General features: G+C 36.4%; 1 protein-coding gene across 2 annotated transcripts in view; it reads right to left on the bottom strand.

Moving 5' to 3' along the window:
• KCNT2 (potassium sodium-activated channel subfamily T member 2) overlaps positions 1–21,162 on the bottom strand; it is a 114,971-nt gene that overhangs the window by 78,173 nt on the left and 15,636 nt on the right. For both annotated transcript variants that reach the window (XM_066555497.1, XM_066555498.1), the window contains exons 2-4: positions 8,768–8,847; positions 3,253–3,352; positions 332–388 (exon numbers count right to left, since the gene is read on the bottom strand). In XM_066555497.1, coding sequence (XP_066411594.1) covers positions 332–388; positions 3,253–3,352; positions 8,768–8,847 — 237 coding nt within the window. The remainder of the gene's footprint in view (positions 1–331; positions 389–3,252; positions 3,353–8,767; positions 8,848–21,162) is intronic.

Genomic DNA, 21,162 nt, shown 5'->3' with positions numbered 1-21,162 from the left:
ATAAATTCCTGTTAATCATTTACTGCTACTCAGAACTGGTTGTTTTAAGTTAAGGGCATTCTTTTTTATTTCTGCAAGGTATCAGCATTGATGGAACCCAGATCTCACACCAGCAGCCAGTCCAGCAGTTCACTTTGCAATCAAGAGAAATAATTAAAATATTAAATGCAGTTTGAACATTCAGAAATATAAGTAATGGCTAGAGATTTATAGAAACATCCCTACTATATTTTAAAATGCCACCATTCCAGATGGAAATGGATTTGTCTTCCTGTGTCCCTTCCCACCATTCTGTGGACTTTTGGGTTGCAGTTTTAACTTAGGAACTCACCAATCAATTGTTCCAGGTGTGTAGTTTTGATGGGAACAACTCCGGTTTAATTCCTTACTGATAGTTGCCATACATCCATGCAAAGTCCATTTCCATTAGCAAATGTATATGGGAACACAGTCATAAAAACATATGGGAGGAAAGGGATATTAATTACATCATTAATTGGTCTAAGAAATGCATGCAATAGTTTGAAACCCAAGGCAATCAATACAGACTTTTTAAAAGTAAAGTAACTTTTAGAAAGTACTGCTCTATGTGTTCCATATCTGTAGATAAAGGAGTGTGAAGCATTCCAGGTTACATTTTTTTGACATTTTTAAAAGTAAAGTAACTTTTAGAAAGTACTGCTCTATGTGTTCCATATCTGTAGATAAAGGAGTGTGAAGCATTCCAGGTTACATTTTTTTAAGATTTCTTTTCAAATTTAAGAACAAGACAACTGAAATGATACTTTATAAAGATGAATTAAGTACACAATATATACTGAAGATCAAGAGACCCTAGAAATCCTATCCCATGGATAGGCTGTGATACAAAGAGCATGTTCTCAACAGGAAAGACTGCAGCAAACGACTCTTGCTAACCTCTTCTGAGGATGTGAGGAGGGCTGGAGATGCAAGCAGCAGGATTTCAAGTACAAAACTGGTGATACCCAAGTAAAAATATACATTGGCATTATACACATGATGTTATCTTGCCTTTAATTGCTGGCACAAATCTTCCTCTTACATGGTCACATAAGGATGTGGGAATATATCATTTGTAAGTGATGACAAATGTCCTTGCTCATCCTTAGCAAGCAAGGTCAGCAGAAAATAAAGGGATCTGCAGCCCACAGATCAGCAACAACTGTACATGGACCAGCTCTGAGTGGGACAGTGCTAAACTGTACCCATTAATAAGGATGCTTTATGTCCTGAACTCTTTCCTGTACACCCACTGTGCCTGAAAGAGTAAATGAAAGACACCAACTTGTGCAGGCATTTCTGAAAACAGGAAATAAATCTGATGAAAAGAATTCCTCCCAGATTTGTCACTTTAAACCAACCAGGTGAAAACATTTTCTGTGGCCACACTCTCAGCATGCTGAACAGTTTCTTTCATCGGGTTATGACACAGTACCTAGAAATTATTTTTTCTTTCACATCACCACATCTTTAAGAATGCATTCAAGCAGGAGTTTTGGTATCAAGCCCTCAGGATCTCTAGGGCCCTAATGGGATGGCATTTGTTTGTCTGGCACAGCTTCTAAGATTAGGGCCTTAGTAAGCAGGCAGAAGGACTTACCTGAATCTTCTCAGGCAGACAAATGTTATTCAGAGACAGAACACACCAGCTACTCTCTTAGATGGACCACAACACCATGTAAGGGAATAACATGTATAGAAAATATAAATACACTCTCTGGTGAATTGTAAAACACTTGGATCGAAGGACATGCCAGGAGGAGTGTGAGGCATTCAGCAGTCTGCAGATGTATATGAATATGCATCTTGGCACAGAAATACAAAAGTATATTTGGCACAAGGTCTGATATTCTAACCTGTCCTGCACACCCAGACAGAACCATGCAGTACAATATATTCATCTGGGCTCACCAGAGGCTGCATAATGAAGGAATTGCAGCATGCCAGAAGCCATGATTAGATGGAAAATGTTAAATCCCTGAGTTGCTAAAATGCCTAAACATCTAAGGATGGATTTCTTCTTCTCCACAACTTCTTGTGGAAACTTTACTGTTTGTTTCCTCTGATTGAAGAGACATTCTAAAGTATCTGTAGAGTCAAAAGTATTTTTTTACGGGTCTTGTTTTTCAAGGAAATTCCTTCATGGCCCTTTTTCAGAACTTAAAATTTCTCACAATAAATTTTGATCAAAAAAATTCTCAAATGTATCTTCTGTACTTCCTATTCTCATATCCTTCTCTCATGCACTGCTGAATAAAGCAAATATTCTTAACTTCTCTTTCTTTGGATTTCATTCTTGCAAAGTAGAGTATTTCTCCTGCATTAGATTTTTTGGTGTTACCCTTACTAGATATAACTGATATCCAAATATTAAAATTAGAAATCAAACTCTATGTAAAAATTGTGTGAAGTATGTGGGTCTAGGTAAAATTGTGTGAAGGCTTCTGGTTCTATCATCCTAAACTGAATATTTTCTTATGTTCTTTGTTTCTTTCAGCATTTAAAGACAAAAGAATCAAATCAAATGAAAGGAAGTACGTTAATAAAATGTGATGCTTATTAGCATTAAAAATTGAGGAGATTCAATATTCCCAGGATATAAATACAACAGAAGTACAGGATTAAATAAATTTCAATTTCTTCTACATTTGTTGATTAATTGTGTAAAACACGTTAAAAAAAAGGGTGATAAAGAATACCATACTGGCAATTCTGGGTGTGCTACATCATTCCTTATATCCCTAAATTATTGTGAGTACCTTTGGTCTCACTCTTCTGAAGTGTTTAGAGAAAGCAGAAGGCTATAAAATGATCATCAATATCATCTGCATGAAAGCTCAATTTCACATGTTTGTCTGTCCATTTCTGGGATCTGGGGTTTTAAGTAATTTAAGCAAAATCCAAAAAGAATTGTTGCATAAACTGGGAATCAGACATTTTCAATTTTACATAGAAATGTCATGTAATAATACATCTCAAATATATGTTTGCACAATTACATCTGATGAACAGTATCTAAGGAGAGAGACAGGATTATTTTAGGGGTAAAGGGAAAAAATAATGCTGTTATTTTAGTTCTTATTTCCATTCACAATGTAAGAGCAGCTTTGCAATTCTTTCAAAATATCTGGAAGACATAAAACAAATCCTTCATGTATTTAATAATTTATTTCTTATAGCTTAAATAATGCTTTGAGAGCAGAAATGAGGGAAAAAAACCCCAAACATTACCATCCAAGTCCTTGTGTAGGATCATCCAGGAGCACACGAACTATGTATAGGAAACAGCTTAGGAGCTTGAGAGAGAAATTGAATAATCGTATTCTCAGACCTAGAGAGAAGAGAAGAGAAGAGAAGAGAAGAGAGAAGAGAAGAGAAGAGAAGAGAAGAGAAGAGAGAAGAGAAGAGAAGAGAAGAGAGAAGAGAAGAGAAGAGAAGAGAAGAGAAGAGAAGAGAAGAGAAGAGAAGAGAAGAGAAGAGAAGAGAAGAGAAGAGAAGAGAAGAGAAGAGAGAGGAGAGGAGAGGAGAGGAGAGGAGAGAAGAGAAGAGAAGAGAAGAGAGAAAAAATATGAAGAAGAAAAGAAGAAAATAAGTTCAGGGGTTTTAAAATTTTACTGACCTTCAAGATAAAAATAAAAGGAACCAATGTAAATGTAAAGGACTATGCAGTCACTTGTTTGAAAGCTATTCTATGCTGTTAATCTTTCACTGATGCCATTCTTTGGGTCTTTGGTAGTTTGAAAAGTTTGCTTTCTTGGGAGGGGAACCAGAACTATGTAATGCTTTTTGAGAAACAGGATACAGCAACATGAAAAGACAAACTTTCAGCCATAGCCAGGGGGTATGCAGTGGCAAGCATTTAAATATTAATATCTAAAAAAGTCTTCATGCAGTAGCTGCACATACAGAATATATAACTCTATTCCAACTTATAAAATTTTAAACTGGAGTTATTTAATGCTGAAGTTGAATAACTATGCATTCAAGAATCAGGACATGCTGAATGCACAACTGAACTGAATCAACAGCTTGTACTACAGACCATGTAAATATTCTAGCTGAATAGATAGGCCACAAATACTATCACAGAATATTACACTATTTCCCACAAACATAGGTTTAATGCACAGACAGGATTCCATCAAATGGATCCACATGGACACCTACTGCTATCACACAGGTAATTTATTTCACTGCCAACTGGAGCCGTTATCTACTGAAATTGAACTTTTTTGTATTTTTATGTGATTTTGCAGTCATTAGAGGGTTAAGGTTTAAATTTTTAGTTCTGCTATTGAATTCAGCAGACTTTTTTGCTAGTGTGAATATTTTCATCTGACTCTTAGAGGTAAGCATTCATTTACTAATCAATTTAAAACTGTTAGTTGACTAATGTTAGGTGATTGGAGGTCACTTAAGCAATATTTTTTTTTAGTCTTGCAAACTGAGAGGCCAGTTCTGTGTGGCTGAGCCCTTCTATCTAAAGCAGAATTCTCTGAGTCTTACCCAGATGTGACTTCCCTTGCCCCAGTCACAGCAAGAACATTGTGCTTTATTGTTGTGTTGCAAATCCTTCAGCAGGTCTGTTGAACTCAATGTAAATACTTCTGCAGTTTAGCAACTACCCAAATAATGCATACCCAAAGCTGTGTGCATACATTCCCTTCTAAGGAGAGAATCACAATCATTTTATGGTAATATTACTTTTTTTCTTTTTAACTTTACTCAGTCCTAAGTTCAAAATCTTCAAAATGAGATAAAACTGATAAATCAGTTTTTATGTCTCCTAGTTCCTTTCCCATTAAAACTCCATCTACTAAAAACACAGAAAAATAGGAAATGGATTCTTAAATATTTTACTATGCAATTTTTGAGCAAAATCTTTAGGTTTATTACATAAAACTGCTTATTACTTTAACTGTGAAGTTGCAGTTATCACAGAAGAACTGGATGGACTTTAACAGCACCTTGTTTTGTGAACTAAGGGTTAAAATCCCATGAGAAGTCCCACAGCTGTTACTGGCAATTGGGCTTGAGAAGATTAAGCTAAAGGATTCCTGCTCCCCTATCAAGAGTAATTAGCCACTGATTATTTATTCCCCAACATGCCTGAAGAGGGGAAGGACAGAAGGAAGCATGGAAGTGTTATCCTGTTATTTGACTTGGCTATTGATATGATCCTCATTTGCAGCTTTTTTTGAACTGTTGCTGAAGAAAACATGAATTATTTGTTTGTCCTAAGCCTTTTGTAGAAGTCTGCTGGAATATGAATGATTGCCCTATTGGTTGCCAGGCTATTACAACTAGGAAAGCAGATAATGTTTAAAAAAGCCCCTAAACCTAAACTAACAAAAAAACCTTACTAATTTTGTATTTTCTAACTTTCTTGAGTAAGTAGAAAAGTCTGTTGTTTTTCTCCTGTTTTTTAGCTCTGTTAATGTTATTCTTGGTGTGAAACACTTGTTGTCTGCATTGATAATGGCCTGGTTTCTAATCATCCTTTGAAATTATATGTTGGTTTAAATGGCAAGAGAAAATGGTTCTTTTCTGATTAAAAGCTACATCAATACAGCAGCCTGATGGTTCAGCCTGATGCCTCAAATCCTTAACTCTCAAATCTGAGTTCTGATAGCTCTGGAACTCAGGCTTTGGATATCTCCATAGGAATGGCTGTTTCCTACAGAATGGGAGGCAGGGTTTTCAAACCAGCCATGTTTTCATCTAAGGCTTTCAGTAGAGAGTGCATTTTGTGGCTGGGACTGTTATAAAGCAAGGCAAAGTACAGGTTCTGTAGCGTAGGTGATTGGGTCAGTTACTAAAATATAAATAGGAAAAACAGGCTTCAAGTCTGTCCTGGGTCACCTCTCCTTGCTCTGTGTGCCTCAGCCATTAGTAACATATGCAGCCACCCTTGCTAAAGTTTGGGTAATTAATGCAGGCCTAAAAAATGGGGTTTTTACTCTGGTAGAAAGAATCTGCAGCCTCATAGCTGAGGATTCTCATGTGAGTTGGAAGCAATGCGTGTGTTCCACTATCATGGAGATGTAGGATTTCAAATGGGGGAAGGAAGTGCACAAACACTACAGAAGGCATTTAAACAGGTTTTCAATCATTATTCTGGTACAAAGGAAGCATTTCATATTTGTTTGCTTCCTGTCTATTTCTGTTCTGTTTTTCACATGCTGTCAATGGATCAACATTGTCTGCTTGACTTAATTTCTTTTCCTCCATTCAGAGCCAGATTGCTTAAGTAGCAGGGTCATTGGCACAGAATATCTCTATGTTTTGGATATGAGTGGTGCCTGAAACTTGTGTTCAGCTCCAGCCTTCATGCACTGTTATGCAGTTATATATTGTTTAATGGGAATGCAATTTCACTGTTTTATGTAATAAGGTTGTTACAAACATACATGTCTTATTTAAAAGAAGAATTGATAATAACATTTAAAAAGCTGCTTGTTTTGTGAACTAAATATAACTATGTCAAATCTTAACATTTCCTTCTCAGTTTAAACAAGCATTTGCTATTTTTGCAAGCATTTTTAAGTATAGAGTGATACACTATGTTTTACCACTTCTGACTGTGACTTTCACTTTTATTATAATTTCTTCATGCTCTCCTTGCAAGCATTTTTGTAGATTAAATGTCATATTTAGAGAGTTGGTCTAAACAGAGTGACAGATTCCAGGTGAGGATTTTAGAATTATCTCCCATTATTCCTTTCCCCTAAATCACTAATATATTGCTGATTTTCAGCAAAATTATTTCAGTGGCAGCTGGCTTTAGGAGCTGGACCAAAATATGCTCTTAATAGCTCATATCCTAGTGATAGTTATCCTTTATTCCCTCTTCATTGACTTGAAACTTCACTTATCTTTTCCCTTTGTGACTTATTGTTGGCTGTGATAATCCAGTGTGTGGTCCTGGCAAGTTACAAGCAAGTCATGCCTGTATGACTATATCACTTTCTCTTTCTCTCTTTTTTTTTTTTGTGAGGGTGCTGAGTGACACCTTTGTACAATATTTTTTTATAAATTGTTTGAATTTGATTAGACATTTGCTTGCAGAAGATTGAGTGGAAACTAGATTGACATGAGACACAGATTAAGGCTTGTTTTATCAGTTTACACAAGGATAAAAATTAATAATACAGTTGATGTTTCAAGTTACTGGCCCATATGTGATTTAGATCAGGACACTATTCTGTAGAAAATGCTTATAAATTCTAGCCCTGACTGCTCTGGTTGGCAAAACCATGTGACATTATCAATAACTGTTTGGTGAACAGGTTTGACTTAGTTACACTATCCAAAACATTCTACTGACAATTTTTTTCTCAATGACAGCAAGTCCATCTTTAATATGTGAAGGAAGGTTTTTAGTGCTCTCCCTGAACAATGTCTAAAATCTCTTATCTTTGTTTATCAGCTCCCTGATACCTCTGGGCAAGAGACTCCTCCTGTCTCAGTGCAGGACTGAATGAGTACACATAACTGTACTGAGAGGCAGGTTACAGTGTCAGCAGCAGCTCTTTGGAGGCTTTCCTTAGGGAGATTCTGGTTCTGAGTATTTGGACAAGAACCAAGATCTGCATAAGCAGAAGGAGTGTTTGCACTTATTAATACTGACCACTTTGGCTTGGGGATTTTTCTTGTTACTCGTGATGCCTTTTATTTTTTTTTCTTTCCTTTTAGAGGAATATTTTTCTTCCTACACTTGGAAAATAAAAGAAGCTTAGCCAATAAAATTATCAAGTTCTGTGATATAAAGCTAGTATTTATTTATTGCTAGCTTTTACAGATAGAAGATTTTTTGCTATGTCTTATTTTTGAAAGCTTGATCTAGTCTCCCCAGTTTTGTTTGTCTGGATATTTTCAGACTGGGACATCAAATTTATTTTATTTTTTCTGTCTTTTTCCAGACACAAAACCATGAAACAATTTTAACTGCACAAAGGAAAAATGTATTCTCTGTAGTCTAAAAGCTTTATGTATAAAGCTATTGTAATTTTAGTTTTTACATGTGAAAGGCAAAGAGAGGTAACTTCAGTCCTGCTACACAGAAGAAAATTGTGGTCAGTTACTGATCTTCTGACCTATGAGCTCCACTGTTCTAACCAAGACTGGATAATATTCCATGTTTCCACCCACTTGGACCAGCTGCATGGATGCATTTAAAAAGATGAATATCTTAATTCCTCCACCTTATTTTCTTCCATGAGGCCAATGACATTAAGCACATATCTCAATGAAGATAGATTTAGGTTAGACTATATTGTTGAGACTAGAAGTTAAGTTAGACTATAGGCTAATGACCGGGACTACATTTCTGAAGTACCACCTCCCCAATAGTCTCATTTCCAAATTTTATTTTTTTTCAGTCAGATAAAGTTTGAAATTTTAGGAATACTTAAGACTTCAAAAAGCTGAGTACTTTTGCAGCTTTTTTCCTTTACCATACTAAGTGTCTTTCCTTTCCTAGTCACAAGGTCACGACTTATCAATGAGCATTGCTGGCAGATCATTGCAAAGTAGTCAACTTGGTCACGACACAGAAATAAAACTATGATTTTTTTAACAGTTTGTGACATCACTGATTGTTTGATCCTGCACGAGCACATTATTTTCAAATTTAAATATTTTAACTCAGAAGAAAATTAATAACTTCACTGTGGCCTTCAACTGAATTTGATTTTACTTAAAAGTATCATAAATATGCTTAACAGAAATTAATCCAACTGCTTACTTGATCTTTGGTTTTTGATGAAGAAGAGCTTTAGTCTCTCTTTAAATGTATTTTCATTCATATAGAATTCAACTTGCACCCTGAAATAATAAAAAAAGAAAATATTAGGATTGGCTATGAAAGATAATAAATCAGTATTTCATAATAGTTTGTTTCTCTAATCATCTATTCTTGATATAAAATTGAAGGGACTTATAGTGAGTGTACAGCCAAAAGCTCACTTGGCCTGGAATGACTAATGTTGAAAGTTTAAAAAAAAGTGCAAACCAAATAAACAAAAACCCCCAACACCACCACCAAGCAGAAGACCTTTCATTTATCCCCTTTACATGCAGAATTATTTTCATATTACTCAAACAGTGTACACTGGAAAATATGAAGGCTCTATGCTTTTGGGATTTTCATTGGATGACCCTTCTCTTATTTGCATGTTAGTAGGGAAGATTTCCTTGATGTCCAGGTTAAGCCTCCCATCTCAGTTTAACTCCTTTCCTGTAAAAGTGACGTTCTAATGATCCTTCTTTTTTCTGTCTTCTTCATATTTCTGTTGAATGTTCATGTTTCAGTCCATTTGTTTGTACTCCCTTATCATCACTTGTGTACCAAACAAAACAACCCTCTCTGAACTTGGTTTTGTCACCATGAAACAGTGAGAGCTGAATGCAAAATTATGTTGCACTCACACAATATTGTACAGAAAATAACTCTCCTCCTGATTATATTAAAGCAACAAGGGCATCTTTCCTCCATTCCCTCAGAGGTGCCTGGATATATTTCATCTTTTTATCCCTCAGTTCACCTGAGTACCGCTCATGCAATAGTTACACAGACTAGAAGAGAGAACTGTTGCAGGGACTGGCCAGGGAGGAAGGTGTGTTCCAGTTCCGTAGAAAACCTCGGGCTGTTCAGAGTTGTGGAGCTGCAGTGCTTGCTGGAAGATGAGAGCAGCATTACTCTCATTCTCACTAAGTCCCTGCTCTACCCAAATTACTGACTCTCCCTCCCCAAGCCAGTTGTCCTCGAGCAATGAATCTCTACCCCAGCACATCTGTGTCTTCCTGAGCACTCAGAGCTCAGCTGGGGAAGGTCTATTATTGCTCAAGAATAAAGTAACACCACATGAGTAAGTTAATTCCCAACATCTCCCTTTCTCTGTAGTGCATCATGTTTTGCACAGCTGCATGTACTTTTCTGTTCATAAGCATGCTTGAACTTTATTTCAGCATTTCTTCTCAGCAGTCTTTCATCACATAACTTCAACTACTTGGTTTTATAGGTAGTCATATTCTTCTAGCAGAATCCTGACTTTAGTTTTTCCCTTCTTGCATGTGAAGCCTTTTGGTGAAACAATTTGTGCACGATATACTGTTACCTGTAGTGTCTCTCAAAAAGTTGTCTATACCAGATCTTTCCATGCACTTATGGAATTGATAGGTTATTTACTTATGGGCTTAGAATGGGTGACATCTCGGGCAATGTGACTTTTCATGCTTGCCTATTACCAGAAGTTTAGACATATCACTTTGTAGGACAGGGTCATAAAAAGAAGGCTCTGTGATTCACTCAGTGAAGTCAGTCAATTTTAACTAGTCATTGCCTTTGGTGTGTTTTATTCTAGTGTTTCTTACAGCATGGGTAATTTACACTACTTCCTATTCAAAGGAAGCACAAACACAACCTTATTTTCAAGAATCTATTTTCCAAGGTACTTACTGTCATTAATGCAGTGACAGTTTTAGTGGGAAACATCTCCCATGATTTGGCAGCTGCCACATGCTAAGTGTACATACTTAATCTTCAAGGATATATTTCAAGAGTTAAACGAAGTGGCACAAGATACTGAAGTAAGGGATGTTATTGAAAAGATGCATGATGTGTTTGTTTGGTTTTTTTTTAACACATTCTGAATTAATCTATCAGCATTCTGGTAAGAAAATTTCAGTAATCACTTACCATGAAAAAGCAACATGTTAACAGTGGGCCATGATTTAATGATAAAGAGGGAAGTGGCTGTGGAAGCTAATCACCCTCCTATCACCAGCACTATGAATTGCTCTGATGGCCTTCTAACAGCTGTCCACTTGGCTTTTCTTAGAAACCTGGGCTCACAGGAAACTGGGATTCCACAGTGCAGCAGTTTCCATGGCAAAATGGATTGCAAATGCTGCTAATGCCACTTCTGTGGCTCCTTCTCTATCCCCTGACTTCTTTAAACTTTAGTAAAAACTGTAGTGGCCTTCTACACTTGCAGAAATACATTATCACACATCTATAATCAATGCACTCACCTGATACTCTGGCTACCAGAGAATATTTCAGTTTGTTTGCTGAAGTTTGCTATTTGATAAGTAAAGTTAAGTATGACTGGCTGAAGGAGCCCTTGGCAAGGAGATAAATCTCTAGATACTGATCTTTCCCAAGACTACTTTTTATTTCTAAGGAGAACCCTCATTCTACTTGAATGTTCCTTACAATCTTTAAATGGTTAATGTTTTAACTCAAGTATTTGCTCTTTTCTGTATTTTCCCACTATGAAGCGTAGCCTAGAAAATGAGGTTTTGGGGAACCTACAAAAAATAAATTTTGACCCCCCATTGAAATATTGATAACATTTTGTAGCAGCAGTGGTAAAGGGCTTGAAGAAGATTTTCCTGGACTAAATTGGTACAGGTTATTAAGGATATTTCAAGTGAGGGAATGAAATTCTTGGGATACACTTATATAAAACTTGATTACTCTGATAAAACATGATTACTCTGTTGCAGGATATTTGAAATTTGATTGCAAGCAAATGGTTTTGACAAAATGGCCCACCACACAGATCAGGGTTATAGTATTTGTACATGCAAATCACCTGGCCTACAGAATACATTTGGGTTTATTCAGTACTTATAATGTAACTTGAAAACGTAGTTTCAACAATTTGCTTCATGTTTATCTTCCTGTAAAAGACTTCCTTCCTAACCAGAAGGAAGTCAAGCTGAAGGATTAAAATGGGAGAGAAATGGTTGATGAATGTAAAGATTTTGTTTTTGTAGTCAGTTAATAGCTTCAGAATTTTTCAGTGCATGTAGCTGGTATTGAATATTCCATGAAAAGCTGCTTTTGGATGTTAAAAGAACAGGTCTTATGTTTACTGACTCTTACTTCAGCTGTGTTGAAAATGCACATATACATGATGCACCTGTAGCAAAAACTACTGAAGCTCTATTATTGTCCTGAAAACAGAGTGGTGTGTTAAAACTCACTACCATTGGTAGTGGCCATCACTAGTTTAAACCCAAAGAAAAGTGACATCACTGAAATAATTTCAAATCTTTCAAACTGCAACAATCATCTTGAAGTACCCCAAGTCCTCACTGCATTGTTATAATGCAGTTAAGATGCAATTTGAGAAGTATACTTTAATGTAATACAAAGTATAGAAGGAAAATCCTAATTCCTGTCAAGGACACTAATGCAGAACACAGCTGGTGGCTGTAAAAGATTGGGACCAATCTCTCTGTGCTGTGGCTACTTAACTAATTTTTCCTGCATTTTTCCATCACTATCTACAATGTCATTCTAACCCCATAGCCACACTTTACTATAGTAACAGTATTATCTTGCACCCTCAAAGCGACAAATTGTCTTTCTTTCATGTTAAAAAACCAGATTTGGCAGAAATAATCAATTTCACAAATGAAAGTATGAGCTGGATTTCTCACTACATGCATGCCAAGAGCTGTAAATGCTTATGTTTACTATTTATTGATGTTGGAATCAAGAAAAGGTATTAAGTGTACAAACAGAGCCAATCTGAAGAAAAATACTTACATTTATTTAAATCTGTCATTTTGGAAAAGGACATCTCATATTTTTCCTTCAAAGAAAGCCTCAAAATAGGAAAGGAATATGGAGGTTTTTTTATTGGGATTTGCCAATTCAATATATGTGAAATCCTGTTAGATTTCAGACCTGAAAGCTTATTATATAGGGTATAGATGGGTCCTTAAAAATGAAGCACCTGAACTGCTAAAGTGAACTGCTATTATAAGATCTTACTTTACTGCAATAAAAAAGGAAATAGGTATTTTTTTCTTATAGCTTCCATGAAAAGGATTAGTGTGTTTTAAGGATGACTGTCATGGGTAACACTTCTATTTGAAGTTTTGCAAGTTCTGAAGCACTCGAAACTCTTTTAAAAGCACAGTAAGCACACTTACTGAAGGTGTTTGCCATGCACTGTGCTGGTAAAATCTAACTTTTGCAATATGGTCCTGCACTTTCTGAAATATGGTTCTAACAAGTACAGAGTACTTAAAATTGACAGGTATAAGATCATTTTCTGATGGGGATTCTCATCAGTTTAGTAGGAACAAACCAATAAATATTTTCAAGAACTCTGCAGAACTGTGTATGTGCAGTATTGTCTTGTAGATTCTTTATGATATCTGACACTGGGAAACTACATGACAGAACACAGGTTCCACAGGGATTTTTAGTTAGAAGCTCCCTTTCATATCAGTGAATCTGAGTTAAACTCTTTAGTGTTTTTCCAAGCATACCTATATTCACTAGGTGATGTAATTGGATGTTAACATAACTAACAGATTTATAGATACCAGGTGTTACCAGTGTCACTGTAAATTATTCTCTGCTTTAATGAAACAGAAATAGCATAATCTGAGTTAATAACAAGCTATAAAATGAAGGATTAAGGATGTACAAATAATCTTAGAGATCAGAACTGTATCTTATGCTCAAATTCTTTTTAGTGTCTCCCTTCCATAAGTGCTGCTTTGATTGAAACAAAACTAAGACAGCATCAAAAAACTGGCGAAACCAAATTTTTCAGCTTGCACACAGTAAAAATTTGTATCTGCAACCACAAAAAAAAATACTTTCTATGTCAAGGCAAACTTTTCATTTACTTAACTGTTCAAACATCAAAATGCTAAAAAAATTCAACCCTTAATTAAAACTATCTTCCTTACAATTTAAATAGTACATGTGTCTGTATTTTTATGGATATAAATAGAAATGTATCTTGAAATCTGAATGTAGCCAGCTTCATCCTCCTTTTTGCAATTAGTTACATAAAATTGTCCTCGTGAAACCGATACAGGTCTATGGCAGCAATTTAATATTACAGCAACAGAGAGAGGAAATGACATTATCAAACATTTCTGTGGAAGATATCTCAATTTTTTTCATTCCTTTGAGGGAAAGATTTTTAAGAGAAACACTAACAGCAAGAGATGAGACTCAGCAGCAGGTAGTATGCATGGTTTTCAATCAATTAATAATACTTTTGATTTAATCCCTTATTCACAGTCTTGTACACTCAAAAAAGGAAATTATTATCTCATCCCTGCATTCATGAAAATCCATCAAGAATTCACCATTCTAGTAATGGTGTAGTAATAAAAAGAATGAGTTTGCAATCTGTAATAATTATCATTAGAAATTTTGTTAAAGGAGAAAATACTATCATGCTTTACTATGAGAAAAGAAATCTTTAAGTAGTTTCCTTCACACTCTTGACTTTTTACTGCAAATATTAGCTGAGGTGAGAAAGTTAATAAAACAAATGTGAATGATGCATTAATAGTGCACTTTGAAGCTAAAGTTTCAAAGAAAACCACTGAAGGAAGATGCTTAGTAGATTTTCTAAGACTTTTTTATCCCATACAAGGTGAGGAAATGGATATTTTAAAATATTTTTATTGCATGTAAAAATAGCTCTTTTTAACTTCTGGGCAAAAATACTTCACATGTAGGATACCACCAGCACAGAGCTGCTGCAATGAAAATCCATTATGCAAGGGTTTTTTACTGGCTAAGTCTGAGTAACAGGATGTGCTCCATGAGTTTGATTCCAGGCACTGCTCAGTTTTATGGAGTTGTGCCAATTAACCAAACCTGAAGAGCAGGATAGTTAATTTGTTGCTTTTTGTTTTCTTTTTATAGTAGTGGCAACTATTTGTCAAAAACAGACTTGAAAGGAACTCGTTGAAATCAAGTGTTCTGTGATAACTCCTTTCTGCCAGCCTGGGTTTAACTGTATTCGAGCATTAGGATCAAAATACAAAGTAACCCATTGCAAGCTATTTGTTGCACTCTATTCCTCTGTATCACAGCTGCTCATCCCTTATCTGTGGTTGATCTAAAACAAAGATCCTTCCCCTGCAACCCCAGCACTCCCCCTGTCCCCGCTGTGATAGCTGAAGCACACACTGGGTCAGGCAGTTTGCGCAAACATCTCACACACACAAGTTACTGTTCTTGAGTAACAACATGTCTCGAGTTGTTGATTTAAACTGTAACAGTACTTTCTGCTACGGGATTTTAATGCTGAGCACTGCACACCTTTCATTTGGAGCTATTTATTTTTGCTTACCAAACTTCTCTGTGTGCATGTAATGTTGCCAGTTAATTGTTACCTCAGTAAGACTCTTGTTCTCTCAAAAAAAACCCCCTTAATTATTTTCCTAAGTAGATACACCCATGTCTATCCTGAAGAAAGTCTGTAGGGTCAGTGGTAGTTTAAGGAGTTTGGTAGCCCTCCATCTATTTGCCTTCTTGCCCCCAGTCTCTTTCTTTGGTTCTCTGAAACCTTTTCCCTGCTACTTCATCCATGCTCAGAGTCCACAGTTTACTGTCCACAGTCCTCTCATTGCACCTCCTTCTTCCTGTTCTTCCATCCAGATTTTAAGAAAACTTACAGTCCCTTCTTTAACAGTTCCTTTTGTCTAGTTCCTTGCAGATTTCACTCTTTCTTTCTTTCTTTCTTTCTTTCTTTCTTTCTTTCTTTCTTTCTTTCTTTCTTTCTTTCTTTCTTTCTTTCTTTCTTTCTTTCTTTCTTTCTTTCTTTCTTTCTTTCTTTCTTTCTTTCTTTCTTTCTTTCTTTCTTTCTTTCTTTCTTTCTTTCTTTCTTTCTTTCTTTCTTTCTTTCTTTCTTTTCTTTCTTTCTCTGAGGATGACACAATTTCACTATTTGACTTGAAAACGCTAAGGAAATGGCACACTGTCCCACCCATGGGGTTTTTCTTTGCTCTAATTCCCTACATGGACCTTTGCTTTCAACATATCTTTCTTCTTTACATTCTCACCATCTGGAATTGTAACTTGGACTCTGTAGCTTCACTATTCCTAAAGTTATCATTTCATGACTTTGAGAAACCTGTCTTTTGAGATGTTTACCTTTTCTCTACTCTTGAATTATTCCCTCAAGTCTACTTCCATTATTGCACATTAGGATACCCAACAAATATCAGGGCTTTAATAAATAAACTCTGCAGCACTGCCTAAATGCCACGTGGGCATCTCAGTTTTGGTGCTATGGCGCTTAAAAATCCTTCTTCCTCAAGCCCACTTGGTGACCACTTGTAAAAAAATCCACTCTATGTCCAAAATAGATGGATGGTAGTGATGGAGTTGAGTCACTCCGACCCAAACGTTTAACATGTGATGTTATTTCTCTGTGGATTTTATTTTAATAAGTTTTGATTCAATTTGCCCCCCATTTAACACTTTTCTCTTAGAAAACAAGCAGTAAACACGATGAAGGACATTGTCATGGAGATTATCCAGATAAAGATAGAAACAGGTGTTCAGAGAAATAACAGCCTCAAACTGTTCTGGTAGATTTTGTTATGCCTAAAGAATTACATGAACAAAAATCTTGGAGACTCATTGCTTACTTTAGATATGGCAGTTTACAGGTCCATACACCTTTCTTACACATCAAGAAATACCTGTGAATGAAACGTGTCATCTTTGCTTGTTTTTTGGTTTGGTTGGTTTGGGCGTTTTTGGTGTAGGTGTAATAGTCCAGACCTTAAGCCAGCAAGAGACACTGTGTGAACTCTGGTCTCCTGTTAACAAGAGAAAGGGTAAATCCATGTCTTAACATGAAGGAAATGCTGAACAAACTCTTCTCACTTTGGTCCCTTGCAAGGGACTCCAGTTAGCTTCTGATTACCGCAGAAATTCAAATCACTATTTACTTAAACTCTACTTCTCATTTCTAAGGCTCTGACTGTTCTGTTACTCCTCTTCAGTAAGGTATCTTGTACTTCTCATTTTTCATCTTTTCAAAACCAGCAAGCAGAACAAGGCTGAGCGCCTTGGTATCCCCACAGATTAGATGGCTAATCCCAGTTTTATTTTTACTTTGATATAAGGAGATTTAATTTTCTGGAATCACAGCAGAAGTAAAGCAGAAGGAAGTAAAAAAGCAGATGGATAGAAAAATTAATTTTAAAAAAAAAGGAACAAAAAAACTTTGTGGGTGAATCCAAATCTGTCATTTTTAAGTATCACATGACCAAGTGTAAAATATTATATTAAATAAGACTTGTTAATATGTAACCTGAAACCAGAACCCTATTCCTAGCAGATTTGATCCAGTCACTGAGATTAATGGAACATTATATTCACTTAAAGCTGAGTAAAATAATCAAATAGTAAAAACATTCAAACTAGATATTTTCCTATTGCTTAAAGCATTTAATTAGTATTTTTCACCTAAAATAAAGGTAAATTTCTTTCTGTATCAACTGTACAACATATTTTACATTTAACTGGGAGGTCAATGTGAGATTCAATAGAGCATATTTAATCTATATCTATATATTTAATATAATTCCACAGCTTTTTATTGTCACCATCTTTTTCTATTATTACTTCTGTTTGCTAGCTTTTGTTCTTTTGTTCTTTTTTACTGTATTATGCTAGTTATACTTGGCAGTCTTCAATTATAGCCAACAATTTATTCAGTGTTTCCTGAAACAAATGCACAGTACAATTATATCAAGTCAGAAAAATGTATTTCAAAGGCTCTGGGGTTTTTTCCAAACTCAAATATTGGGATTTAGTAAGTTAATCTATACTTTTACCTTATAGGGGGATTATAGGGGAAAATTACAGGGGAATATTAGCCATACCTACCCAAAAGGAAATGGATCTTTATGAAAAATTGTATTAAACTACAGCATTCAGTGTGAATTTACACAATATTATATGGAGTCTTACCCACTGTTTAACATTTCATAAGGAGAGAAATTTCAGAAATGCAATGTTCTAAGATAGAAATGTCAACATGTCATGTAAAAACATGTCCTTTTTTCCCCTCTGAAAATTTTGTTCAATGAGGTAATTGTATTTTATATTTTCTTTACAGTTCTTTAAGTAGAAAATAGACTCAGTTTTTCCAAGGAAAATGCATTCATCAACCAAAATATTGTTTTGTTTTCATTTCAATTTTAACACTACCTGGGATTTTTGACCCAATTAAAACAGAATGTGCCTTCTATATTTCCTGTGATGTGATAATAAGATGATGCCTCAAAACCTGACTCACATAATTCCCTCAAAAACTATTTACTCTGCTGCAGAAAAAATCTTGCAGGTAAAATTCATCTCCAGTGAAAGTTTGGAACTCAGTCTTCAACTCACCCATGCCCATTTTTCTGCAAAGGCTATCCAGGTACGAGCTACATTTTCAGATACCAGTGGGCTTACTGCCATGTCACAGGAAAGTAAGCAGTGAAATTCCTAAGACACAATAACCTTCACATATTTAAATCTGACTTAACCAGAATGAAGTTTTAGTCTTCAGTGCTCTTATCTGTAGCCTGTGTGTGTGCAGTCTCCACACCTGTGATACACACATCTTTGATTCCCATTATTTGACCTCTTGGCTGTTTCCTTCAGCTCAGGAAAGACAAGTGCTCAATTTCACTCCCTGTTATCACCTTTGCTACTTACTCCCTTCCTCCCATCCCTAATCCTCGCAACTTCCTCCTGCCACCCCCTAGCTGTCAGCACAGTTTGCTTTGTCACCTCCTCATCCCCTCCGGAGAGGGATGTGATGAGTGTGGAATAGGTGCCAAAGCTGCTCTCCAGGGCCCTCTGCAGCAGAGTGGCTCAGAGCAGCTCATACAGCACAAACAAGGCTGGCTGAGACGTGCTATGTGCAAGGTAAATCCTTATATATATCTACGTTGCAGTGTAAACATGTTTATTTATATAGGACTGACAAGTTAAGATTATTGTACTTCCATAGAAATTGCCTGAAAACTGTGCTTGACAGGTGCCTTGTAGTGCAACAGGGTGTAAATAGAAATCTGACAGTCCAAATCACTATTGCAGCAGAAATCCACAAAGGCCAAAATAATAGCACTTATTATTTCTCCAGCTGTGTCTTTAAAAAAAAAAACACAACTAGAAGATAAACAAACAGAAACATAAAAGTATGAAAAAAAATGTTACAAAGGAGTCATAGTGAGCAACCGCCACAAAAAGGCTTAGGCACAGGTTGGTGGAAGCAGTAGCAAAGCATTATGATGTAGCAAATAAAAGCAGCTGCCCATGATTTCAGTGTCTGTAGCAGCAAGCACACAGTGTCATCAGGCTCAGCCTGCTGGAACAGAGGGCACAAAGTTCCCTTTCTCCTGCAGCCTGCAGAGCAGCAAAGAGCAGCCCTGACAGGAGGACAGGGCCAAGCCTTGGGCTTTGCTTTGAGCTTGCTATTAGAGAGCTGTGCCAGAGCCTGGCAATGCAGAGGGGTTCAGAACATCAGGGGTAAGACTGGTAAACTTGTAGGCAAGGACATACACAGCTTGGGAAATGTTTGTGCTTGTGTGTGTCTATTCAGCATAGACTCTTTTATAAGTATATATTTAGGATCTCTGCAGAAGCAGCAAAATCATTAAGGAATAGTCAGCTGTATGCTTTCACTTAATCATCTGTGGGATGTTTATCAGGCTTTCAGGAGAGTCATCTAGGCAGTTTTTAGTTTACAGAGACAGTAGCTGTTTGATTTACATTTGTAACTAGACAGTTGATTATTTATGAACACGTAGTTCACTGCTCTCAACAATGCAACTGCTTGCCAGCTATCATTAAATCTATCAGTAGTGACCAACCAACACTTGATTTGCTCATTACCAGATAAAGCACCAGTACAGATTCATGTACAAACCAGATACAGACTCCACATCACCCAAGTCAGGCAGTGCTGACTGCTGGCAGACAGCAGGAGGCACGTGGTCAAGTGAGGCTGTTGTTTTATGACCAGTGGAAGAAGCTGCCATCTGTACAAGTGAGGGAGAGTGTCTCTGCTCACACCCCTAAAAATGAGTGATTTCTAGATTAGTCTGACTGGGACTCTGCTCTACCTGGACACTGTCTATATTCTTTCCTTTGGAGATTTTCAATCAGATCAGTTTGTTGATCACACTTATTTTCATCATTGTGATTCCAACACCTAATGCAAAGGTAGAGCGGGAGTAAGCACTGTGGGACAGTGGAAAAGGCAGTGTTTGACTTACAGTGATTGCAGCCTCTTTGTAATGGTGTAAAAGACAGCAGAAATTTGCTGCCACAATGGACAAATTCTTAGATGTCCAAGTAAACAAAATAATGGGAAGAAAGGATGGGTGGGGAGACAACAACCAAAAGCTCTGCTGTAGGATTGTGCAGGGTGAAGTGCATTCCTAACTGTGATCACAGAGGTAGTTTTTGCAGAACACATCACATTATTACTTGACCATGCTAATAATCATCCATTGAAAGCCCTTTTCACAAACACAAGTTACTCCTGTCTAAGATGCTACAAATGCTTCTCTGCAACCTTTTCTTAATGACACTGCCTGTAAATGTTAACTAACAGAAAAGCTCCAGAGGACATTTTAGCACTTCAGAACACAGCATGTGGACCACTTGGGTGTCACTGGGACAATGCTGATGACTTGTTTCAATAATAACTATACTGATGGTAAGAACAAAATTAAGATAATATGGAAATTTGTGGAAATGAGATGCGTTGATGGAGGGAAATGTTCAGAAAGGGAGTATACCAGAATGAGGCTATATTAAAATCAGTAACAGTGTGTTACTTGCTCTGCTCTTACATTATTTCCTTTTATCACTTAACCATTGTCTGCTAAATAAATGACCAAACAGACCAGTTCATTCTGCTAAGTAACAGACTAAGTCTGCCTTTGTGCAGACTCCCTTCAGTTTTTAAAAGAAACCTAATTGAGGAAAGACAAATATGGCTGGCAAAAAAAAAAAATTCTAAGAGCTTTCCCCCTTTTAACAATGGCATTTAGAAAAATTATGAACTTAAATTTCAACTGTGTAAATTTTCAGCATCAACTGAAACAGCATTATACACTGCTAGGTTACTAAAATAAAGCATTCTGTAACTCCCTATTTCAATTTGTAGTGTTTATAAAATCAAAATTGATCCTTTTACAGGCATAGTCAGAAGTGCAATTCAGACATACAAGTAAGAAGGTGCACAAACACAGTATTCCCAAAAGGAGGCTTTCACAGGTCATATTTTTGTGCTAAACTGATTCTGGAGAAGCTGCAGATAGCCAGAGTCAATAGCTAAATCCCCT

The sequence above is a fragment of the Molothrus aeneus genome, chromosome 9 (assembly GCF_037042795.1).
Source record: "Molothrus aeneus isolate 106 chromosome 9, BPBGC_Maene_1.0, whole genome shotgun sequence".
NCBI lineage: Eukaryota > Metazoa > Chordata > Aves > Passeriformes > Icteridae > Molothrus > Molothrus aeneus.
This window is presented reverse-complemented; position numbering and strand designations above follow the sequence as displayed.